At 39.5% G+C, this 19,551-nt stretch overlaps 1 protein-coding gene across 1 annotated transcript in view; it reads right to left on the reverse strand.

Moving 5' to 3' along the window:
- Positions 1-19,551, reverse strand: part of adgrl3.1 (adhesion G protein-coupled receptor L3.1) — a 352,576-nt gene that overhangs the window by 133,640 nt on the left and 199,385 nt on the right. The window contains exon 5 of the mRNA XM_041259581.1: positions 1,462-1,476. Coding sequence (XP_041115515.1) covers positions 1,462-1,476 — 15 coding nt within the window. The remainder of the gene's footprint in view (positions 1-1,461; positions 1,477-19,551) is intronic.

Raw genomic sequence — 19,551 nt, forward strand, 5'->3', positions numbered from 1 at the left:
TAGTTTGTGTAGATTCTACTTGTAGTAATCAAGTTTAATTTGAAAGCGTCGTGGAGTAAGCTCAGGTGTCAACAAAATGTGAAAACTTTGCAGGGGGGTGAATACTTATTTTTTGGATGTACACAAAAGGTTTAAATGATAAAAACATTTTTCAGGATGTTTCAGACACAAGCCCTTCACCCGTGCAGAAAGAAAAATAAAGTGCAATAAACTTGCTATTTTTCAATAGGTTCAGACCCCCTCATAGCACAGGATGGAGTGTAATTTTACATTTATGGGGAAAAAAACAAAACATTTTTGTCATATAAAACTGCGCAAGACAGGAGACTGGGTGGTTTGTGCTATTGTTTGTACAGATTGGGAAACAAATCCTAAAGTAAACCCATAAGAAACAAAATAAGCAGGCAAACCAGGGGCAAAGGCATTGGAATTAAAATGGTACCAAGGCAGAAATTGTGGTTATCATTACTGAACAACAGTAAAGATTATCCTTTCACCAAAATAATAGTTGACTGGAGAAAATCAGATAATTTAATGTTAAGCAGACAATATAAATACTACCTCATCAGGTCTGAATATCTACCTCAATTAGGCCCAGTTCTCTGTTGCGAACTCTTTAGTCAGCTCATCTGGTAGTCACATTATAACAGGATTGGGTAAAGTTTAGTCCAGGTCTTGTTTAAATATAAAATATATTGCTTACGAGACTAATAGTTATGAAAATAAACCCTCACTTTCTGAACATTTTGGAAGTGGTACGACACTCATCCCCAGTTGTAGTTCGGTAGCACAGACATTATTAATTTCTTGTATGTCGGAAAAGTAAATAGCGGGATTCTGAAAAATATAGCGTTGCACATCCCCACGTGTTCTACAACTGTTTAAATAACAGATTATTGCCCACATTGTCAAACAGGTAACACAGCAAAATATCTATAATGTGGTATGGAACTGAAAAGCCAGAGCACTTGTTATATTTTTTTTTTCGTCATTCTTTCTACAGTGATTTAGAGGACCTATATCAAACCCCAGTGCACTACAGTGGACAGTTTGAAAATAGCTTTGAAACAGGCTGTAAAGTTATAAGTGTAAAAAGTTGGCAGGATGTTAACATAGAAAATAAAAATGACCAGGTACATTATTGAAACAGTTGTGGCAACACATGGGGATGTATAACGCTATATTTATCGCAACACTGCTACTTACTCTTTACAGGTTGCTTTAGTGAACATTTATGTATTTATTATTCAGCAAAATCACAAACCATGTGTCAATGCTTCATGTAGGAAACACTTTACCATGTTTCTCCACAATGAAGTTAACTTCAACAAATTGATGATGAATAGTACAAACTCAGCAGCAAAATGATAGCAACTATAATGACATAATGACATTTATTAGTTAGACTTAAGCAAATAAATAAACACATACTTGTATGTAATGGAAACAGTATTTCATTACCTTTTTGTTCCACTTCTATTTTAGGCATTGAGAGGGAGAGAGAGAGAGAGAGAGAGAGAGAGAGAGAGAGAGAGAGAATAGCTTAATGATGCTTTAATGGTCATAACATTGTATTTTCAGCATCAAGTTTGTCATTTAATAATCATTCAAATAAGCAAAGCAAGATTATCTGCATATTCTTAAGCTACATGCATTTTGTCTAACAACTGTGTAACATTTTTACCATTACCCCTTAAAATAAAAAAGGCCCAACCAAGGATCAGTTCCATATTGTAAGAACTGTAAAGAGCTGTCATTAACAAGTAACTGTAAACAGCTGTCATTAACAAGTAACTGTAAAGAGCTGTCATTAACAAGTAACTGTAAAGAGCTATCATAAGCCTTCTTTGGTTGCTTTGCTGTGCTAAGACTTCAGGATAGATCTTATAGAATCTTTGTAGTGTTGAGTTGACATTTCAGGCTGAAAAGCAGGTTGCTGAAAGCATCAAATAAGTTCTCGTTGTAGTTAGGTTAAAGGTTAAGCAAGCATCTTATTAAGGAGGATATGTGGTCCAGTGGTTAAAGAAAATGGCTTGTAACCAGGTCGCTGGTTCAAATCCCAACTCAAATTGCTGATTCACTGTGTGACCATAAGCAAGTCACTGAACCTCCCTGTGCTCCGACTTTTGGGTACGATGATCATTTTATTCATACATGGGTGAGTAGTTTCTGATATAGGCCCGTAATACATTTAAGACCTTCACTTCATTCTATTTGTATTTGGGATCCAAGCTAGCAGCAGGAAATTGCATTACAAGACAGTCCAACTTAAATATGTACTAGATCATGTGCAAGGCTTTATAACAAATAGAACATTTGACAACATTTATGATTATGAGCATAACAATATAGGAGAGCATAACATTTATTTATAAATAAATAAAATAAAATAAATACAAATATTTAGTTAATAAAAGGTCAATAAGACCAAAAGCAGCTTTAATGTGAGAATGAATCTTGGTAACCACATCCTGTCGTTCGACTGCTTCATACTATGCTTTTCTCATAATTATCTTTTTTAATTATCTTCGGCTTACCACTCGCAGAACCACAGGTGCCCTATTGGCCATAGATTCCCCTGCTGACCTAAGATAATTATCATTTCTAAATGAATTTCTGCAGTGAGAACGCTGACACCCTTGGATCCTTCAAGAAGCTGCCTGATAAGGTTCTGGGATCATTAAGCTACTAACAACCAAACAAGCAAGATGGGCTGAATGGCCTCGTCTCATTTGTAAACTTTCTTATGTTCTTCTTTTGTTCTTATAAAGGAATTAGAGTCATTTGCAAATGCTTTTTCTTGGCACATACTAATCAAACACAATCACCCTTTTTTTAAACAACTTGTTTTCTTATTACTGTTTATAATTAACTTTCTGTTTAGCAACCATAGCCAATCCCTCTGAATCTTACATATTAGTTATTATAAGTAGTAATATTACGATAGTTTATATCAAAACCTATTGTTCTAATTTGATATCTAATGTGTGGTCATGTTTTATATATATATATATATAGATATATATAGATATTATATATATATAATATATATATATATATATATAGATACATATATATATATAACTATTCAATACTCAATATATGAATATATGAATTAATATTGTATGAATATTGAATATAGATAGATATTTATGGTTTCTATAAGACATATATGCTTATTGCTTATAAACTTATTCCATATGTCCTTATGATATTGTTGCAGAGTGTCCTGCCCCTTTATGTTTATTAAGTGTTTTATGTTGTATGTAGTGTGTTAATGTTGGTTTTTATGCATAAAATACACAGGCTATAAATATGGGTTACGAGCACAAGTGTTTAAAATGTATATTTGTATTTAGGCACGAGGATTGCACAACACTTCAGGTAAAATGTCATATGTGAGCACGGGGAATTACACTTAATTCACGTCAGTGAAAACATGCTGCTGTACCGAGACTCTATTGCTAATCAGTCATTCAACTGGAGTCTCGGTACAGCAGCATGTTTTCACTCACTTGGGGTTGTGTGTTCGGTGAGTGGAGAACGGGTGTGGAGAGAATTAAAAACAAAAAGAAGGAAAAGTAATTGATTTCACTGACCGTGTTTGTCTGTTCGTCCACTGTTTGTTTACTGTTTTGTCATTTTGTTTGTCTGTTTTGTTTGGAGTCAAGTGCCGTGTGCTGTTTTTTAAAATCTTTTGTTTGTTATTATTTAATAAAATACTGGATGCTGTAGCGTCTCAGGTTCACCACCATCAAGTGTTTTGGTTTCTGTGTTCTTCCGGGTCTGATGTCACCACTACCGTCATCCTGGTCACATATGGTGTCTGAAGAGGGATAAACCCAGACTCCACAAGTCAGACCAGGGACAGACAGCATTTTTTATTTTTGTGCGTTTTTAAAAAAAAAAAAAGGACTACAAAAGTTTTTTTTGGAAAAATGGGGAAAAGTGGCTGGAGGAAGCAACAGCATCAGCAGCAACCAGCGCATCAGCAGCAGCGCAGGGCCGGTCGCAGGTCCTACGCTGTCTCTATAATACTGCATGTCTGCTTCACCTGCCTGAAAGGTGAGGAATGGTGCTTTGCTGTTGCCGAGATTGGGCACATAGCACCCGACCAACGCCCTCAGAGGAGCCCGAATGCCCTATGCCTGAGTGGGAGGAGCCTGTACATCCAGAGCCCAAAAGGGGGGAGCCTGTACATCCAGTGCCCAGAAGGGGGGAGCCTGTGCACCCAAAGGCTGAGAGGGTGCTGTTCCCACCTCCACCAGCAGAGGGAGAATGCCTGTTTCACATTGATCACCATCATCTGAGGGAGAGGAGCAGGAGCTGCCTCTGTGTCCTCTGAGGCAGACTGGTCCACTCTCCTCTGAGGGGATTTGGGACTGGCTGACGGAGCCTAAGAGGGATATCAAGGAGGCCCTCCCAGCTGTGATCAACTTTCTGTGGGCCAGAGATAGGGAGTGCTGGGAGGCCTGGGAACAGCAACACCACCCAGTATCCCTTCTAGACATCGCAGCAATGGTGCTCAACTACCTGGCTGCAGATATGGGAGGGGGACTGCTACTGTCTCCAGCGCCAAAGGGAGAGGAGCCATTGCTGCCAACTCCAGTACAAGAGGGGGAAGCCCCGCTATCTCCAGTGCAAGAGGGAGAAGCCCTGCTATCTCCAGAGCAAGAGGGAGAGCCGCACTAGTCCCCTGCAAGTGAGGGAGAGCCGCACCAGTCCCCTGCAAGTGAGGGAGAATCGCACCAGTTCTCTGCAACAGGGGGAGACTACACGCCGCTCCCACTTCCGTCGCTGGGAGACTATACGCCGCTCCCACCTCTGTCGCCGGGAGACTACACACTGCCTCTGCCTCCGCCACCTCCACCGCCAGGAGCAGAAGCTGCCTCTGCTTCCTCCACCACCATGGGAGGACTGCTTGCAGCTCCCACCTCCACCAGCAGAGGGTGAATTCCTGCTGGTTCCGCCTCCGCCAAAGGATGCCTGCCTCGCACCGGCCAGGATGTCACGTCTGCATCGCCTGGGGCTGCCTGCTGCTCTACATCACCTGGGGGCTGCCCGCTGCTCCGCACCACCTGGGGAGCTACCGGTTACAGGGTACGAGGGAGAAATGGACCTCACGCTGACGCCTCTATGGCCAGAGACTCCCCTCTCGAGTTCGCCTTCCAAGGGTCCGCTGCTGCTGCCGTCACCTCCCTGGGTCCGCTGCTGCTGCATCACCTCCCGAGGGTCCGCTGCTGCTGCCGTCACCTAGGGTTAGTGTCAGCCCTGCTTTTCCGCAGGAAATACTGTGGCTGGAGCGCAACATGGGGAAGAAGGGGGGATGGGTCAAGAGACCACCACCCCCTGCAATAATTTCGCTGCAGAGAATTTGGTGGCCGGAGCCCCAGAAGGGGGAGCTGCCAGCTTTGAAGAAGGGGGGAGAGGTCATAAGAACATAAGAAAGTTTACAAACGAGAGGAGGCCATTCGGCCCATCTTGCTCGTTTGGTTGTTAGTAGCTTATTGATCCCAGAATCTCATCAAGCAGCTTCTTGAAGGATCCCAGGGTGTCAGCTTCAACAACATTACTGGGGAGTTGATTCCAGACCCTCACAATTCTCTGTGTAAAAACGTGCCTCGTATTTTCTGTTCTGAATGCTCCTTTGTCTAATCTCCATTTGTGACCCCTGGTTCTTGTTTCTTTTTTCAGGCTGAAAAAGTCCTTTGGGTCGACACTGTCAATATGTTTTAGAATTTTGAATGCTTGAATTAGGCCACGTAGTCTTCTTTGTTCAAGACTGAACAGATTCAATTATTTTAGCCTGTCTGCATATGACATGCCTTTTAAGCCCAGAATAATTCTGGTCGCTCTTCTTTGCACTCTTTCTACAGCAGCAACATCTTTTTTATAGCGAGGTGACCAGAACTGCACACAATATTCAAGATGAGGTCTTACTAGTGCATTGTACAGTTTTAACATTACTTCCCTTGATTTAAATTCAACATTTTTCACAATATATCCGAGCATCTTGTTAGCCTTTTTTTATAGCTTCCCCACATTGTCTAGATGAAGAAATTTCTGAGTCAACAAAAACTCCTAGGTCTTTTTCATAGATTCCTTCTCCAATTTCAGTATCTCCCATATGATATTTATAATGTACATTTTTATTTCCTGCGTGCAGTACCTTACACTTTTCTCTATTAAATGTCATTTGCCATGTGTCTGCCCAGTTCTGAATCTTGTCTAGATCATTTTGAATGACCTTTGCTGCTACAACAGTGTTTGCCACTCCTCCTACTTTTGTGTCGTCTGCAAATTTAACAAGTTTGCTTACTATACCAGAATATTAATGTAGATTAGGAATAGCAGAGGACCTAATACTGATCCCTGTGGTACACCGCTGGTTACCACACTCCATTCTGAGGTTTTTCCTCTAATCAATACTTTCTGTTTTCTACATGTTAACCACTCCCTAATCCATGTACATGTGTTTCCTTGAATCCCAACTGCGTTCAGTTTGAGAATTAATCTTTTGTGCGGGACTTTGTCAAAAGCTTTCTGGAAATCTAAATAAACCATGTCATATGCTTTGCAATTATCCATTATCGATGTTGCATCCTCAAAAAAATCAAGCAAGTTAGTTAGGCACGATCTCCCTTTCCTAAAACCATGTTGACTATCTCCCAGTACCCTGTTACCATATAGGTAATTTTCCATTTTGGATCTTATTATAGTTTCCATAAGTTTGCATATAATAGAAGTCAGGCTTACTGGTCTGTAGTTACCTGGTTCAGTTTTGTTTCCCTTTTTGTGGATCGGTATTACGTTTGCAATTTTCCAGTCTGTCGGTACCACCCCTGTGTCAAGAGACTGCTGCATGATCTTGGTTAGCGGTTTGTAAATTACTTCTTTCATTTCTTTGAGTACTACTGGGAGGATCTCATCCGGCCCAGGGGATTTGTTTATTTTAAGAGCTCCTAGTCCCTTTAACACTTCTGCCTCAGTTATGCTAAAGTTATTTAAAACTGGATAGGAACTGGATGACATGTGGGGCATGTTGTCAGTATCTTCCTTTGTAAAAACTTGTGAAAAGTAATCATTTAACATATTTGCTATTTTTTTTTCTTCCTCTACGATTTTGCCATTTGTATCTCTTAAACATTTAATCTCCTCTTTGAATGTTCTCTTGCTGTTGTAATATTGGAAAAACATTTTGGAATTGGTTTTAGCTCCCTTAGCAATGTTTATTTCTATTTCTCTCTTGGCCTTTCTAACTTCCTTTTTGACTTGCGTTTGCAGTTCTGTGTACTCTTTCTGCGTACTTTCTTTTTGGTCCTTTTTTAATGCTCTGTAAAGTGCCTTTTTTCGCTGAATATTTTTTTTAATTGATCTATTAAACCATTTTGGCAATTTAGTTTTACATTTAGATTTGTCTACTTTAGGGATATAATTGTTTTGCGCCTCTAGTACTACATTTTTGAAGAATAACCATCCTTCTTCTGTGGGTGTTTTCTCTATTTTACTCCAATCTACTTCTGTTAGTCTCTGTTTCATACCTTCATAGTTTGCTTTTCTAAAATTGTAAACCTTAGCTTTAGTCATTACTTTTGGGGATTTAAAAAACACTTCAAATGAGACCATGTTGTGGTCTGAGTTTGCCAGTGGTTCTCTGACCTCTGTTTTAGTTATTCTATCTTCGTTATTTGAAAAGACTAAATCAAGGCATGCCTCCCCTCTAGTGGGTGCCTTCACAAATTGTGTTAGGAAGCAGTCATTTGTCATTTCCACCATTTCTATTTCATCTTTCGCGCTACCCACCGGGTTTTCCCATTTTATTTGGGGGAAGTTAGTATGGCTTCTCCTTTGCTACACACATTTCTAATGTCATTGTATAACAGATTATTGTGCTCACCGTCTGAATCTGGCGGTCTATAGCATGCTCCTATTATTATGCCTTTTGAATTTTTGTCTGTTATTCTGACCCATATTGATTCGGTTTTATTTTCTTTGTCCAGGTTTAACACCTGGGCTTCAAGACTGTTTCTTATGTATAGCGCTACCCCTCCTCCTCTTCTGTCCTGCCTGTCTTTCCTATACAGTGTATACCCACAAATATTATATTCGTCCCCATCACTCTCAGATAACCACGTTTCTGTAACACCTATCACATCATAGTTACCTGTTAGAGCAGTAGCTTCAAGTTCTAGAATTTTGTTTCTGATACTTCTAGCATTTAGATAAATACATTTAATGGTTGTCTTACCCGAGTTGTTGTTCTTGTTTTGATGCGGTCTCCCTTCTGTTTTTTTGTTGATTTCTCCCCCCTTCCTTTCTAGTTTAAATGCTTCCGAACCTGCTCGAGGATCTTTTCTCCAAGTAGACTAGTTCCCTTGTTATTTAAATGCAGTCCATCCCGTCTATACAGATGTTTTAATACATTTTAAAACTAATAAACAAACAATTACCATAATGAACACAACATTCATAATAAGTTGGGTTCTTATTAATAAACAGGAACACATTTAAAGCTCGGGGCACCCTGTCTGTAGCTTGGTGTTATTTACATTATCGTCATCATATTTTAAGTGACTGAAAGCTGAAATTACCTTTTTAAAAACACACTTTTCTTATACCAATACAGTATTGGTAAGCAATAATCAGTTTGTTGGAAGACCAGGCTTTAATCAGTGATAATAGGTACACAGACTGCGATTCCCTGAGTGCTGTCGGGCTCAAGCACCAATGGGAGAAATTAAGGTCCTGCACAGTAGAAATAAATCACCTGTTCTGTTAAATAATAGTGTGGATGCTTCACAAGCAGAACTGTTATTGCAGCATTTAAAAATGTAAAATGTATTTATACAAAGACTCACAGCTTTCTTGAAAACATCTGTGTTTCCCTTGTTTTTCTTTTGTATTTGTTTAGCTCTCAGTATCTATAGTAGATACAGCTGATCGTAGATTGTTGACTTTATGCTTGATACCTATGGAAGAGATATTTCCAGCTACAAAAAACAAATTAATAAACACATGAAAGACTTAGATGACAAAGATGCAAGCTCAACCTGCGTCATGCCTACTGCAGATGCCTGTAACCAGAGCCAGACTGTCGTTCTTGATCGTTCTTGATTGGAGAGGACATTCATCTTATGGACTGCCCTTTTAACTTCCAGAGAAATGTGCTGCAAGGCTGACTGCAGTCGTACAGCTGGACTGGAAACTACCATACGACTCAAAAGAGGCTGCAAGCAACAACTGTGTGAATGTTGGGCCCCAGCACCTTTCCAATTGTGCCTATTTGCTTGATGTCTGACAAGGTTGCCCCAATTGCTTCTCCTAACTTGGGCTTTTGTGTTTGATATCACCACTTTAAATGGCTGTTGCGTTTTTCTAACTTGTTTTTTACATTGATAATGTTTTTGTTATAGATTAGATACAAACTAAGGGGCTTCCCTCTCAGCATCTTTATTTAAAAAACACTGAGATAAACACATTCATACGTGACATCTCCCTAATCCTGAGCCAATCAGCACGTAGAATGTTAGGTCATGTGTTACTATATTAAAAAAAATGTCAGTCACAACACTCATCATTGAAGAATCTTTATGATCGGCGAAACTCGCTGGTGGTCTAAAGATATAGCACTGAGAAAAGTATTTGCATCACTGCTACTTAAATATGAGTCCATTCTCACAGTTCAGATTTTCCTGCGCATATTTGAATTGACTTCATCATTGTCAAAATACCTCCAAACTTGTGGAATAGATATCTTACAAGCTCAGCAAATAGTCGGCTGGAACGCAGGGGGAGCTAAAAAGTGATTTTAATGTTTTTAAGAAGGCTGCAGATCATTTTGTCAAGTGGGCAAATGATAAGCTAAAAGATTTTGAACTTGAAGTACAGGCCGCTCTGCCCGAAAAGAAGGTACAAAGGAAGAAAACCATGGCAGGCGAATCCGCTCATGACGAACAGATAGCGGATGTTATTACAGCATATAGAATTCAAATACACAACATAATCCTCGATACAATTAACGAGAGCATGCATCGCCGTTTTCTCTCCAGAGGAACATTGGCCTTTTCTGACATAAGAGATCACGGCCTTCAGTCAGAGGCACTGGAAGAATTAAGAAAACAATGTCTGACTTTGATCTGGGATAAGATGATGAGATCAGCACCAGAAGAGTATGTGGTCAGGATGGCAACAAAAACAGCTGGGGAAGACAAGAGTAAAGAGTGTGATAATGGACATAGACATGGAGCTTCTACCTATTTCTGTGGTGATACAATTTTTTGACTGATGCATATAACGTGATTGGCCTACAACTTTCTACTGACGCTGTGCTTCACACAAGTTGCCTGTGAGAGAAGCTTCTCCACCTTGAAGTTCATCAAGAACCGACTGAGAAGCAGTGCACCCCTGGAGCATGGGAGTTGTTCATGCTTATGGCAGTTGAAAAGTTTGTTCTCAGGAGTCTTGATTTGGATGGAGTAATAGACAGAGTTGCGGAAAGGAGTGTGCTTCTGAGAAGTCTACTCATCCCCTAAAGTAAGTTGCCAGTATTTTCTTATTTTTGTGACTTTTTGCTTATAGGGATGAATGTGACCTTTTAGGCAGTCACTTCAGAGGTAAATGTAAGGAGATTAAGTTTATTAATCTGAATAACGAATGAAACCTTACTTAAGTATATTAATTTGTTTCAGTAATGAGCAGGGATCCTGGTTTTCCATGAGAAATCTGATAAAGAAAAATAAAAAAAAATCTGTGTTTTCTGTGATTAAAACAGAGTTTTAAACAGAGTGGTGAAACTCCCGGAAGTGTCTCACTGGAAGAGAAGTCCTGGAGGTATGGTGAATGAACAGGAGCGTATGAATATTGTTGCAGGATTACTAAGAACATATTGTGTTTTGTTTTGTTTTTTACTTTTGGAAAAAGACCTGCCTCCAGTTTATTTCTTTATTTATTACTTTTTTGTTTGTTTCTTTGTAATTATTTTCTTTTGAATTTTTTGTATTAAAATAATACTTTCTTTGAAACTTTGTTGTCCGTATCCTCTGTGTGCAACCAACGTGCCTCTATATACACTGAACAAAAATATCAACGCAACATGTAAAGTGTTGGTCCCATACTTCATGAGCTGAAATTAAAGATCCCAGAAATTTTCCACACGCACAAAAACCTTGTTTCTCTCAAATTTTGTGCACAAATTTGTTTACATTCCTGTTAGTGAGCATTTCTCCTTTGCCAAGATAATCCATCCACCTGACAGGTGTGGCATATCAAGAAGCTGATTAAAGAGCATGATCATTACACAGGTGCACCTTGTGCTGGAGACAATAAAAGGCCACTCTAAAATGTGCAATTTTGTCACACAACACAATGCCACAGATGTCTCAAGTTTTGAGGGAGCGTGCAATTGGCATGCTGACTGCAGGAATGTCCACCAGAGCTGTTGACAGAGAATTGAATGTTCATTTATTTACCATAAGCCGCCTCCAACTTCATTTTAGAGAATTTGGCAGCCACAGACCACGTGTAACCACGCCAACCCAGGACCTCCACATCCAGCTTCTTCAGCTGCGGGATCGTCTGAGTTCGCCACCAAGACAGCTGATGAAACTGTGGGTTTGCACAACCAAAGAATTTCTGCACAAACTGTCAGAAACCATCTCAGGGAAGCTCATCTGCGTGCTCGTCGTCCTCACCAGGGTCTTGACCTGACTGCAGTTCGGCGTCGTAACTGACTTTAGTGGGCAAATGCTCACCTTCGATGGCCACTGGCACACTGGAGAAGTGTGCTCTTCATAGATGAATCCCGGTTTCAACTGTATCGGGCAGATAGCAGACAGCGTGTATGGCGTCAGGTGGGCAAGCGGTTTGCTGATGTCAACGTTGTGAACAGAGTGCATAAGCTACAGGCAACGAACACAATTGCATTTCATCGTTGGCAATTTGAATAATGCATAGCCCCATGTCGCAAGGATCTGTACACAATTCCTGGAAGCCGAAAATGACCCAGTTCTTCCATGGCCTGCATACACACCCGCTGAGCATGTTTGGGATGCTCTGGATTGACTTGTATGGCAGCGTGTTCCAGTTCCCGCCAATACGCAGCAACTTCGCACAGCCATTGAAGAGGAGTGGGACAACATTCCATAGGTCACAATCAACAGCCTGATCAAATGTATGCAAAGGAGATGTGTCACGCTGCATGAGGCAAATGGTGGTCACACCAGATACTGACTGGTTTTCGGATCCACACCCCTAGCTTTTTTTTTTTTTTCCTAAGGTATCTGTGACCAACAGATGCATATCTGTATTCCCAGTCATGTGAAATCCATAGATTAGGGCCTAATTAATTTATTTCAATTGACTGATTTCCTTATATGAACTGTAACTCAGTAAAATCTTTGAAATTGTTGCATGTTGCGTTTATATTTTGTTCATACACATACACACAGCTCTGGAGAAAATTAAGAGACCACTGCAAAATTATCATTTTCTCTGGTATTACTATTTATAGGTATGTGTTTGGGTAAAATGAACATTTTTGTTTTATTCTATAAACTACTGACAACATTTCTCCCAAATTCCAAATAAAAATATTGTCATTTAGAGCATTTATTTGCAGAAAATGACAACTGGTCAAAATAACAAAAAAGATGCAGTGTTGTCAGACCTCAAATAATGCAAAGAAAATAAGTTCAGATTCATTTTTAAACAACACAGTACTAATGTTTTAACTTAGTTGGTGGAATAACCCTGATTTTCAAGCACAGTTTTCATGCGTCTTGGCATGCTCTCCACCAGTCTTTCACATTGATGTTGGGTGACTTTATGCCACTCCTGGTGCAAAAATTCAAGCAGCTCGGCTTTGTTTGATGGCTTGTGACCATCCATCCTCCTCTTGATCACATTCCTGAGGTTTTTAATGGGGTTCAGGTCTGGAGATTGGGCTGGCCATGACAGGGTCTTGATCTGGTGGTCCTCCATCCACACCTTGATTGACCTGGCTCTGTGACATGGAGCATTGTCCTGCTGGAAAAACCAATCCTCAGAGTTGGGGAACATTGTCGGAGCAGAAGGAAGCAAGTTTTCTTCCAGGACAACCTTGTACTTGGCTTGATTCATGCCAAAGCTGCCCGATTCCAGCCTTGCTGAAGCACCCCCATATCATCACCGATCCCCCCTCACTTTTTACAGTGGGTGCGAGACAGCTTGTAGGCCTCTCCAGGTCTCCGTCTAACCATTAGACGACCAGATGTTGGGCAAAGCTGAAAATTTGACTCATCTGGGGATGCTTCAGCAAGGCTGGAATCGGGCAGATTTGTCTTTGTGAACGGCGCATGAATCAAGCCAAGTAAAAGGTTGTCCTGGAAGAAAACTTTCTTCCTTCTGCTCTGACAATTTTCCCCAACTCTGAGGATTGGTTTTTCCAGCAGGACAATGCTCCATGTCACAGAGCCAGGTCAATCAAGGTGTGGATGGAGGACCACCAGATCAAGACCCTGTCATGGCCAGCCCAATCTCCAGACCTGAACCCCATTGAAAACCTCTGGAATGTGATCAAGAGGAAGATGGATGGTCACAAGCCATCAAACAAAGCCGAGCTGCTTGAATTTTTGCGCCAGGAGTGGCATAAAGTCACCCAACATCAATATGAAAGACTGGTGGAGAGCATGCCAAGACGCATGAAAGCTGTGCTTGAAAATCAGGGTTATTCCACCAAATATTGATTTCTGAACTCTTCCTAAGTTAAAACATTAGTATTGTGTTGTTTAAAAATGAATCTGAACTTATTTTCTTTGCATTATTTGAGGTCTGACAACACTGCATCTTTTTTGTTATTTTGACCAGTTGTCATTTTCTGCAAATAAATGCTCTAAATGACAATATTTTTATTTGGAATTTGGGAGAAATGTTGTCAGTAGTTTATAGAATAAAACAAAAATGTTCATTTTACCCAAACACATACCTATAAATAGTAAAACCAGAGAAACTGATAATTTTGCAGTGGTCTCTTAATTTTCTCCAGAGCTCTGTGTGTGTGTGTGTATATATATATATATATATACACACACACACACACACACACACACACACACATATATATATATATATATATATATATATATATATATATATATATAATATATATAATATATATATAGATATATGATATATATATAATATATATATATATATACAGTGCCTATAGAAAGTCTACACCCCCTTTCAAAATATTCACCTTTTGTTGCCTTATAGCCTGGAATTAAACTGCATTAAAACAGTTTTTTTTTTCATTTAATCTACACATCATACCCCACAACTTCCAAGTGAAAAAAATATTCTAGAAATTTGTAGAAAATGAATTAAAACTAAAAACTGAAAAGCTTTGTTGGATATGTGCCCACCCCCCTGTAATCCTAAATTAGCTTAGATATAACCAATCGCCTTCAAAATCACACACCAAGTTATGTGGACTCCACCTGTGTTAAATTGTAGTGATTCACATGATTTCAAGATAAATTCTTAGTTCCTGTAGGTTCCCTCTGCTGGGTAGAATCCTCCCAATAGTACTCAAAGAAATGAAATAAGTTATTTACAAACCACTAATCAAGATCATGTAACAGTCTCTTGACACAGGGGTTGCACCGACAGACTGGAAAATTGCAAACGTAATACCGATCCACAAAAAGGTAAACAAAACTGAACCAGGTAACTACAGACCAATAAGCCTGACTTCTATTATATGCAAACTTATGGAAACTATAATAAGATCCAAAATGGAAAATTACCTATATGGTAACAGTATCCTGGGAGACAATCAACATGGTTTTAGCAAAGGGAGATCGTGTCTAACTAACCTGCTTGATTTTTTTGAGGATGCAACATTGATAATGGATAATTGCAAAGCATATGACATGGTTTATTTAGATTTCCAGAAAGCTTTTGACAAAGTCCCACATAAAAGATTAATTCTCAAATTGAACGCAGTAGGGATTCAAGGAAACACATGTACATGGATTAAGGAGTGGTTAACATGTAGAAAACAGAAAGTACTGATTAGAGGAGAAACCTCAGAATGGAGCGAGGTAACAAGTGGAGTACCATAGGGATCAGTATTAGGTCGTCTGCTATTCCTAATCTACATTAATGATTTAGATTCTGGTATAGTAAGCAAACTTGTTAAACTTGCAGATGACACAAAAATAGGATGCACGCAGGAAATAAAAATGTGCATTATAAATATCATATGGGAGATACTGAAATTGAAGAAGGACTCTACGAAAAAGACCTAGGAGTTTTTGTTGACTCAGAAATGTCTTCATCTAGACAATGTAGGGAAGCTATAAAAAAAAGGCCAACAAGATGCTCGGATACATTGTGAAAAGTGTTGAATTTAAATCAAGGGAAGTAATGTTAAAATTGTACAATGCATTAGTAAGACCTCATCTTGAATATTGTGTTCAGTTCTGATCCCCTCACTACAAAAAGGATATTGCTGCTCTAGAAAGAGTGCAAAGAAGAGCGACCAGAATTATTCCGGGTTAAAAGGCATGTCATATGCAGACAGGTTAAAACAATTGAATCTGTTCAGTCTTGAACAAAGATGACTACATGGCGACCTAATTCAAGCATTCAAAATTCTAAAATGTATTGACAATGTCGACAAAAGGGACTTTTTCGACCTGAAAAAAGAAACAAGTACCAGGGGTCACAAATGGAGATTAGACAAAGGAGCATTCAGAACAGAAAATAGGAGGCACTTTTTTACACAGAGAATCGTGAGGGTCTGGAATCAACTCCCCAGTAATGTGGTTGAAGCTGACACCCTGGGATCCTTCAAGAAGCTGCTTGATGAGATTCTGGGATCAATAAGCTACTAACAACCAAACAAGCAAGATGGGCCGAATGGCCTCCTCATGTTTGTAAGCTTTCTTATGTTCTTATGTTCTAGTGCATTTGAAAGCAAAGAATCAACTATGAGCATCAAGGGGCTTTCAAAAGAACTCTGGGACAAAGTTGTTGAAAGGCACAGAACGAAACTAAATGGAACTTTTAGGCCTAGATCCAAAGCATGGTGGTGATGATGTTTCTCATCGGCAGGGACTGGGGCACTTGTCAGGATAGAAGGGAAAATGAATGGAGCAAAGTACAGAGAAGTCCTTGAGGAAAACCTGCTGCCCTCTGCAAGAAAGCCGAAACTGGGACGGAAGTTCACCTTTCAGCATGACATCGACCCAAAGCACACAGCCAAAGCTACATGGAGTGGCTAAGGAACAGTGAACAGGATGGCTTTGCAGTGGTGACGTCAGACCAGAAACACACTCTACAACAGGGACTAGCAGGTGAAAATTGAGCCGTGGCGCTCAGTATATTTATGAAATGATCAACAGCAAATAAAAGATGTAAACAAAACCAACACAAACAAAAAGGCACGTTGGCCAAACAAACAGACACACACAAGATAGACGTGAACAAACCAAGAAAGTATCGTGTGTGTCCTCTCGCACAAGTAGCATTTGTTATATTTTTAAAATCACTCTTCTCTCTCACCCTTTCTCCTCTTCCCAAACACATAACCTCGAGTGAATGAAAACATGTTGCTTTTAGGCAGCTGTACCGAGACTCGATTGCTAATCAATCATTTAATTGGAGTCTCGGTACAACTGCACGTGAATTAATAAAGTGCAATTCCCCGTGCTCACATATCATTACATTTTACCTGCACGTGAAGTGCTGTGCAATCCTCGTGCCTAAATACAAATATACATTTTAAACCCACTAGTGTTACACAGACCCATTTATATCCCATGTACCAATGATTATACACCAACATTAACACACTACACGCAACATACAACACAAATAAACATAAAAGAGTGGGTCATTCCATCACATATGCCCCCCCCGGCCTCAATGGCCACCTCCCCCCTCAGTCCCAAAGTCCCGGTCATAGTCCTGGCCCAGGAACAAGGGCAGCAACAGGCCAAAGGTGGCAGCCACGGCAGCTGTAACAGCCAGCCGACTGTACAGAGGCCGGCTCCTCCGGCCAAGACAATCCTGGCCGCCACCCGGCTGTCTGTGGGGGTGGTCTCCTGACCTTCTCCCCCTTCTCTGTAGCCGGCAGCTCCCCCCTTGTGGGGCTCCGGCCACCAAATTCCCTGCAGCGAAAGTGCTGCAGGGGGAGGTGGTCTCCTGACCCAGTAAATAAAATATATAATAAAACATTGACAAATATACAAAAAAAGCAATAAAAACAAAAGAAACACATAGAACAGTAAAACAAGGCAGTTTAGCACAAAAATGCTACATTATAAAAGTGTGTTGTTAATCTGGTTTTAAAAGCACTGACCCTTGGTGCTTCCTTTACAGAGCTAGGCCCTTTTACTGAATGTTCTACCATCTGTGTTTTTTTTTTTTTGTAATTTGTGGGACAGAAGGCAACCTGGCATTCTGTGATCTCAGTGGGTGTCTGAGTAAAACATCATTTAAATATGAGGGTACAAGGCTATTTAATGTCTTATGAGTTAAAATCTATCCTGAATCGGACCAGAAGCCAGTGCAGAGACACTAGCACAGGAGTAATGTGATCTTGTCCTTAGTCCTGGTTAAAATTCTAGTTGCAGCATTTTGTATAAGTTGCAGTGAAGATATAACATGGCTGTGAGTACCAGAGAGTAGGGCATTACAACCACAATTGTAGAAGATGCAAAAGCATGCACCAATCTCTCAGTATCTGAGTGGGAAAGAATACTCTTCAATTTGGCCATATTTCTAGATGATAAAAAAATAATTGGGTCGAAGATCACACCCAAATTTCTCGTTTTGTCTGCAAGTTCATAAGAGAAGCCACCACGGAGTAAATCAGACATTACCTTGTTGTTTCAGATATTCTAGAATCATCACTTCTACTCTGTATCAAACTATTATACAGTCCTGTTCATTTTGTATTTGTTAATATATGCAAGTAAGGTGGATAATTTTTTCCCCTGATGTGCCCAAGAGGGTATGGACACATTAAATGTGTCCTGGCTAAGCCAGAATAAAGGTGAAACAAATCACTGACCTACTGTATTTTCACAGGACACACATTATTACTTAGCAATATCTGTGCCATTATGTAACATGGTCACCTAAAGTAAGTTTTGGTGCAGCATAAGAAACAACCCAAAACCAATTAAAAGGGGAAAATAAATAAATCTTGGCCAAGAAATGTCACCCCTTAAAGGTGTTTTGCTGGTTCCAGGTGATTGATTACAATGTTGCCGAACCTGGTTTTCTTTTGTTAAAAAGCCTAAAGCCACTGGAGTAGCGAGCTAGCTTGAAACCGACTTAAGAGTAGGGTTATCTGGCCTCTCTTCCTACCTTAAATTTAAAATAAAGAATCCTTTGAATATATTATTTTAAGGAAGCATTGATATATAACCACATAGAGTTGCAGAGTTTACCCTTTTTTCTGGACTACTGTGGACTACTTTTTGTGGATTCTTTTCATTGGATTTTTGCTTTTGGCCCACTAACTGGATTTTTGCTGATTGATCTTGGTAAGATCTAACCATATTGCCTTTAATTTTTCTAACTCATTGTAACTGCACTATATGTTGGTGGATTTTGAGATATTATATATTCATTGAGTGTTGTTACCTTACGGAAATGCATTTTTAAACTATTTGGTTTTCAAGCTGTAAGAGTATTGTGTGTTTTTTTTTCATGGTGGTATTTGGGTTTTGGGTTAACTGCATTGCATAAATCTGTGTAAAATCACAGTTAGTGTGGCTGTACAATACACTTGATATTTGTTGTTAAAATATGATCTCCTTGGATTATTTATATATTTTATGACGACTTCTTAGTGTATGCTGTTTGATCGTTACAATTGCGCCATTTTAAGACGATACGAACTGTTGTGCTTTCGATTATCATTGGACTTAAGTGCATTATTAAGTTCAACGTTCCCGGTTTTTGTTTTTCCACCTTTCATATATTAACAAATACAAAATGGACAGGACTGTATACTAGTTTGATAGAGTAGTGAATTATTATAGTTATTTGCATTATTATGATAAGGATTATTTCAGATTCTTGCTGGATTGATTGATCATCTCCTGTACGCTTAAAAAGTTAGTTGTGGGAAATTTATACTTGTAAGCCATTTTTATACAGCTTGCTATATTGATTTTAGTTCTATAACCTCCTATTTGAATGAGAATGCACAATCAATTGAAGTCTGATCTTAACTCCAAACCATGTGCAGTTTAGCTGCACAGTTTTCTTTAATGCTCAGTCTTTAAGTCCACAGTGCTCCCTGAGTTTTGTTTAATGCATTTTCTGCTTTCTTTTTCCACCTGGAGGAAGTGCATCTGATTCATTTTTGCGTTGTCGCATTGTCTCGCGACAGGTGAATAGCTGGTTTTGGCAACTTGTACAATTCAGATATTTGATTAATGGTAGCAGTCTCTACTTGTTTCTCAGTATCCTCTACTGGGGATGCATTTTCAGTACATGTCATAAATATGAAAGCATGCATATTTCTTTCAAGAGTTAAGCATGTTTAAATAT

The sequence above is a fragment of the Polyodon spathula genome, chromosome 1 (genome assembly GCF_017654505.1).
Source record: "Polyodon spathula isolate WHYD16114869_AA chromosome 1, ASM1765450v1, whole genome shotgun sequence".
NCBI lineage: Eukaryota > Metazoa > Chordata > Actinopteri > Acipenseriformes > Polyodontidae > Polyodon > Polyodon spathula.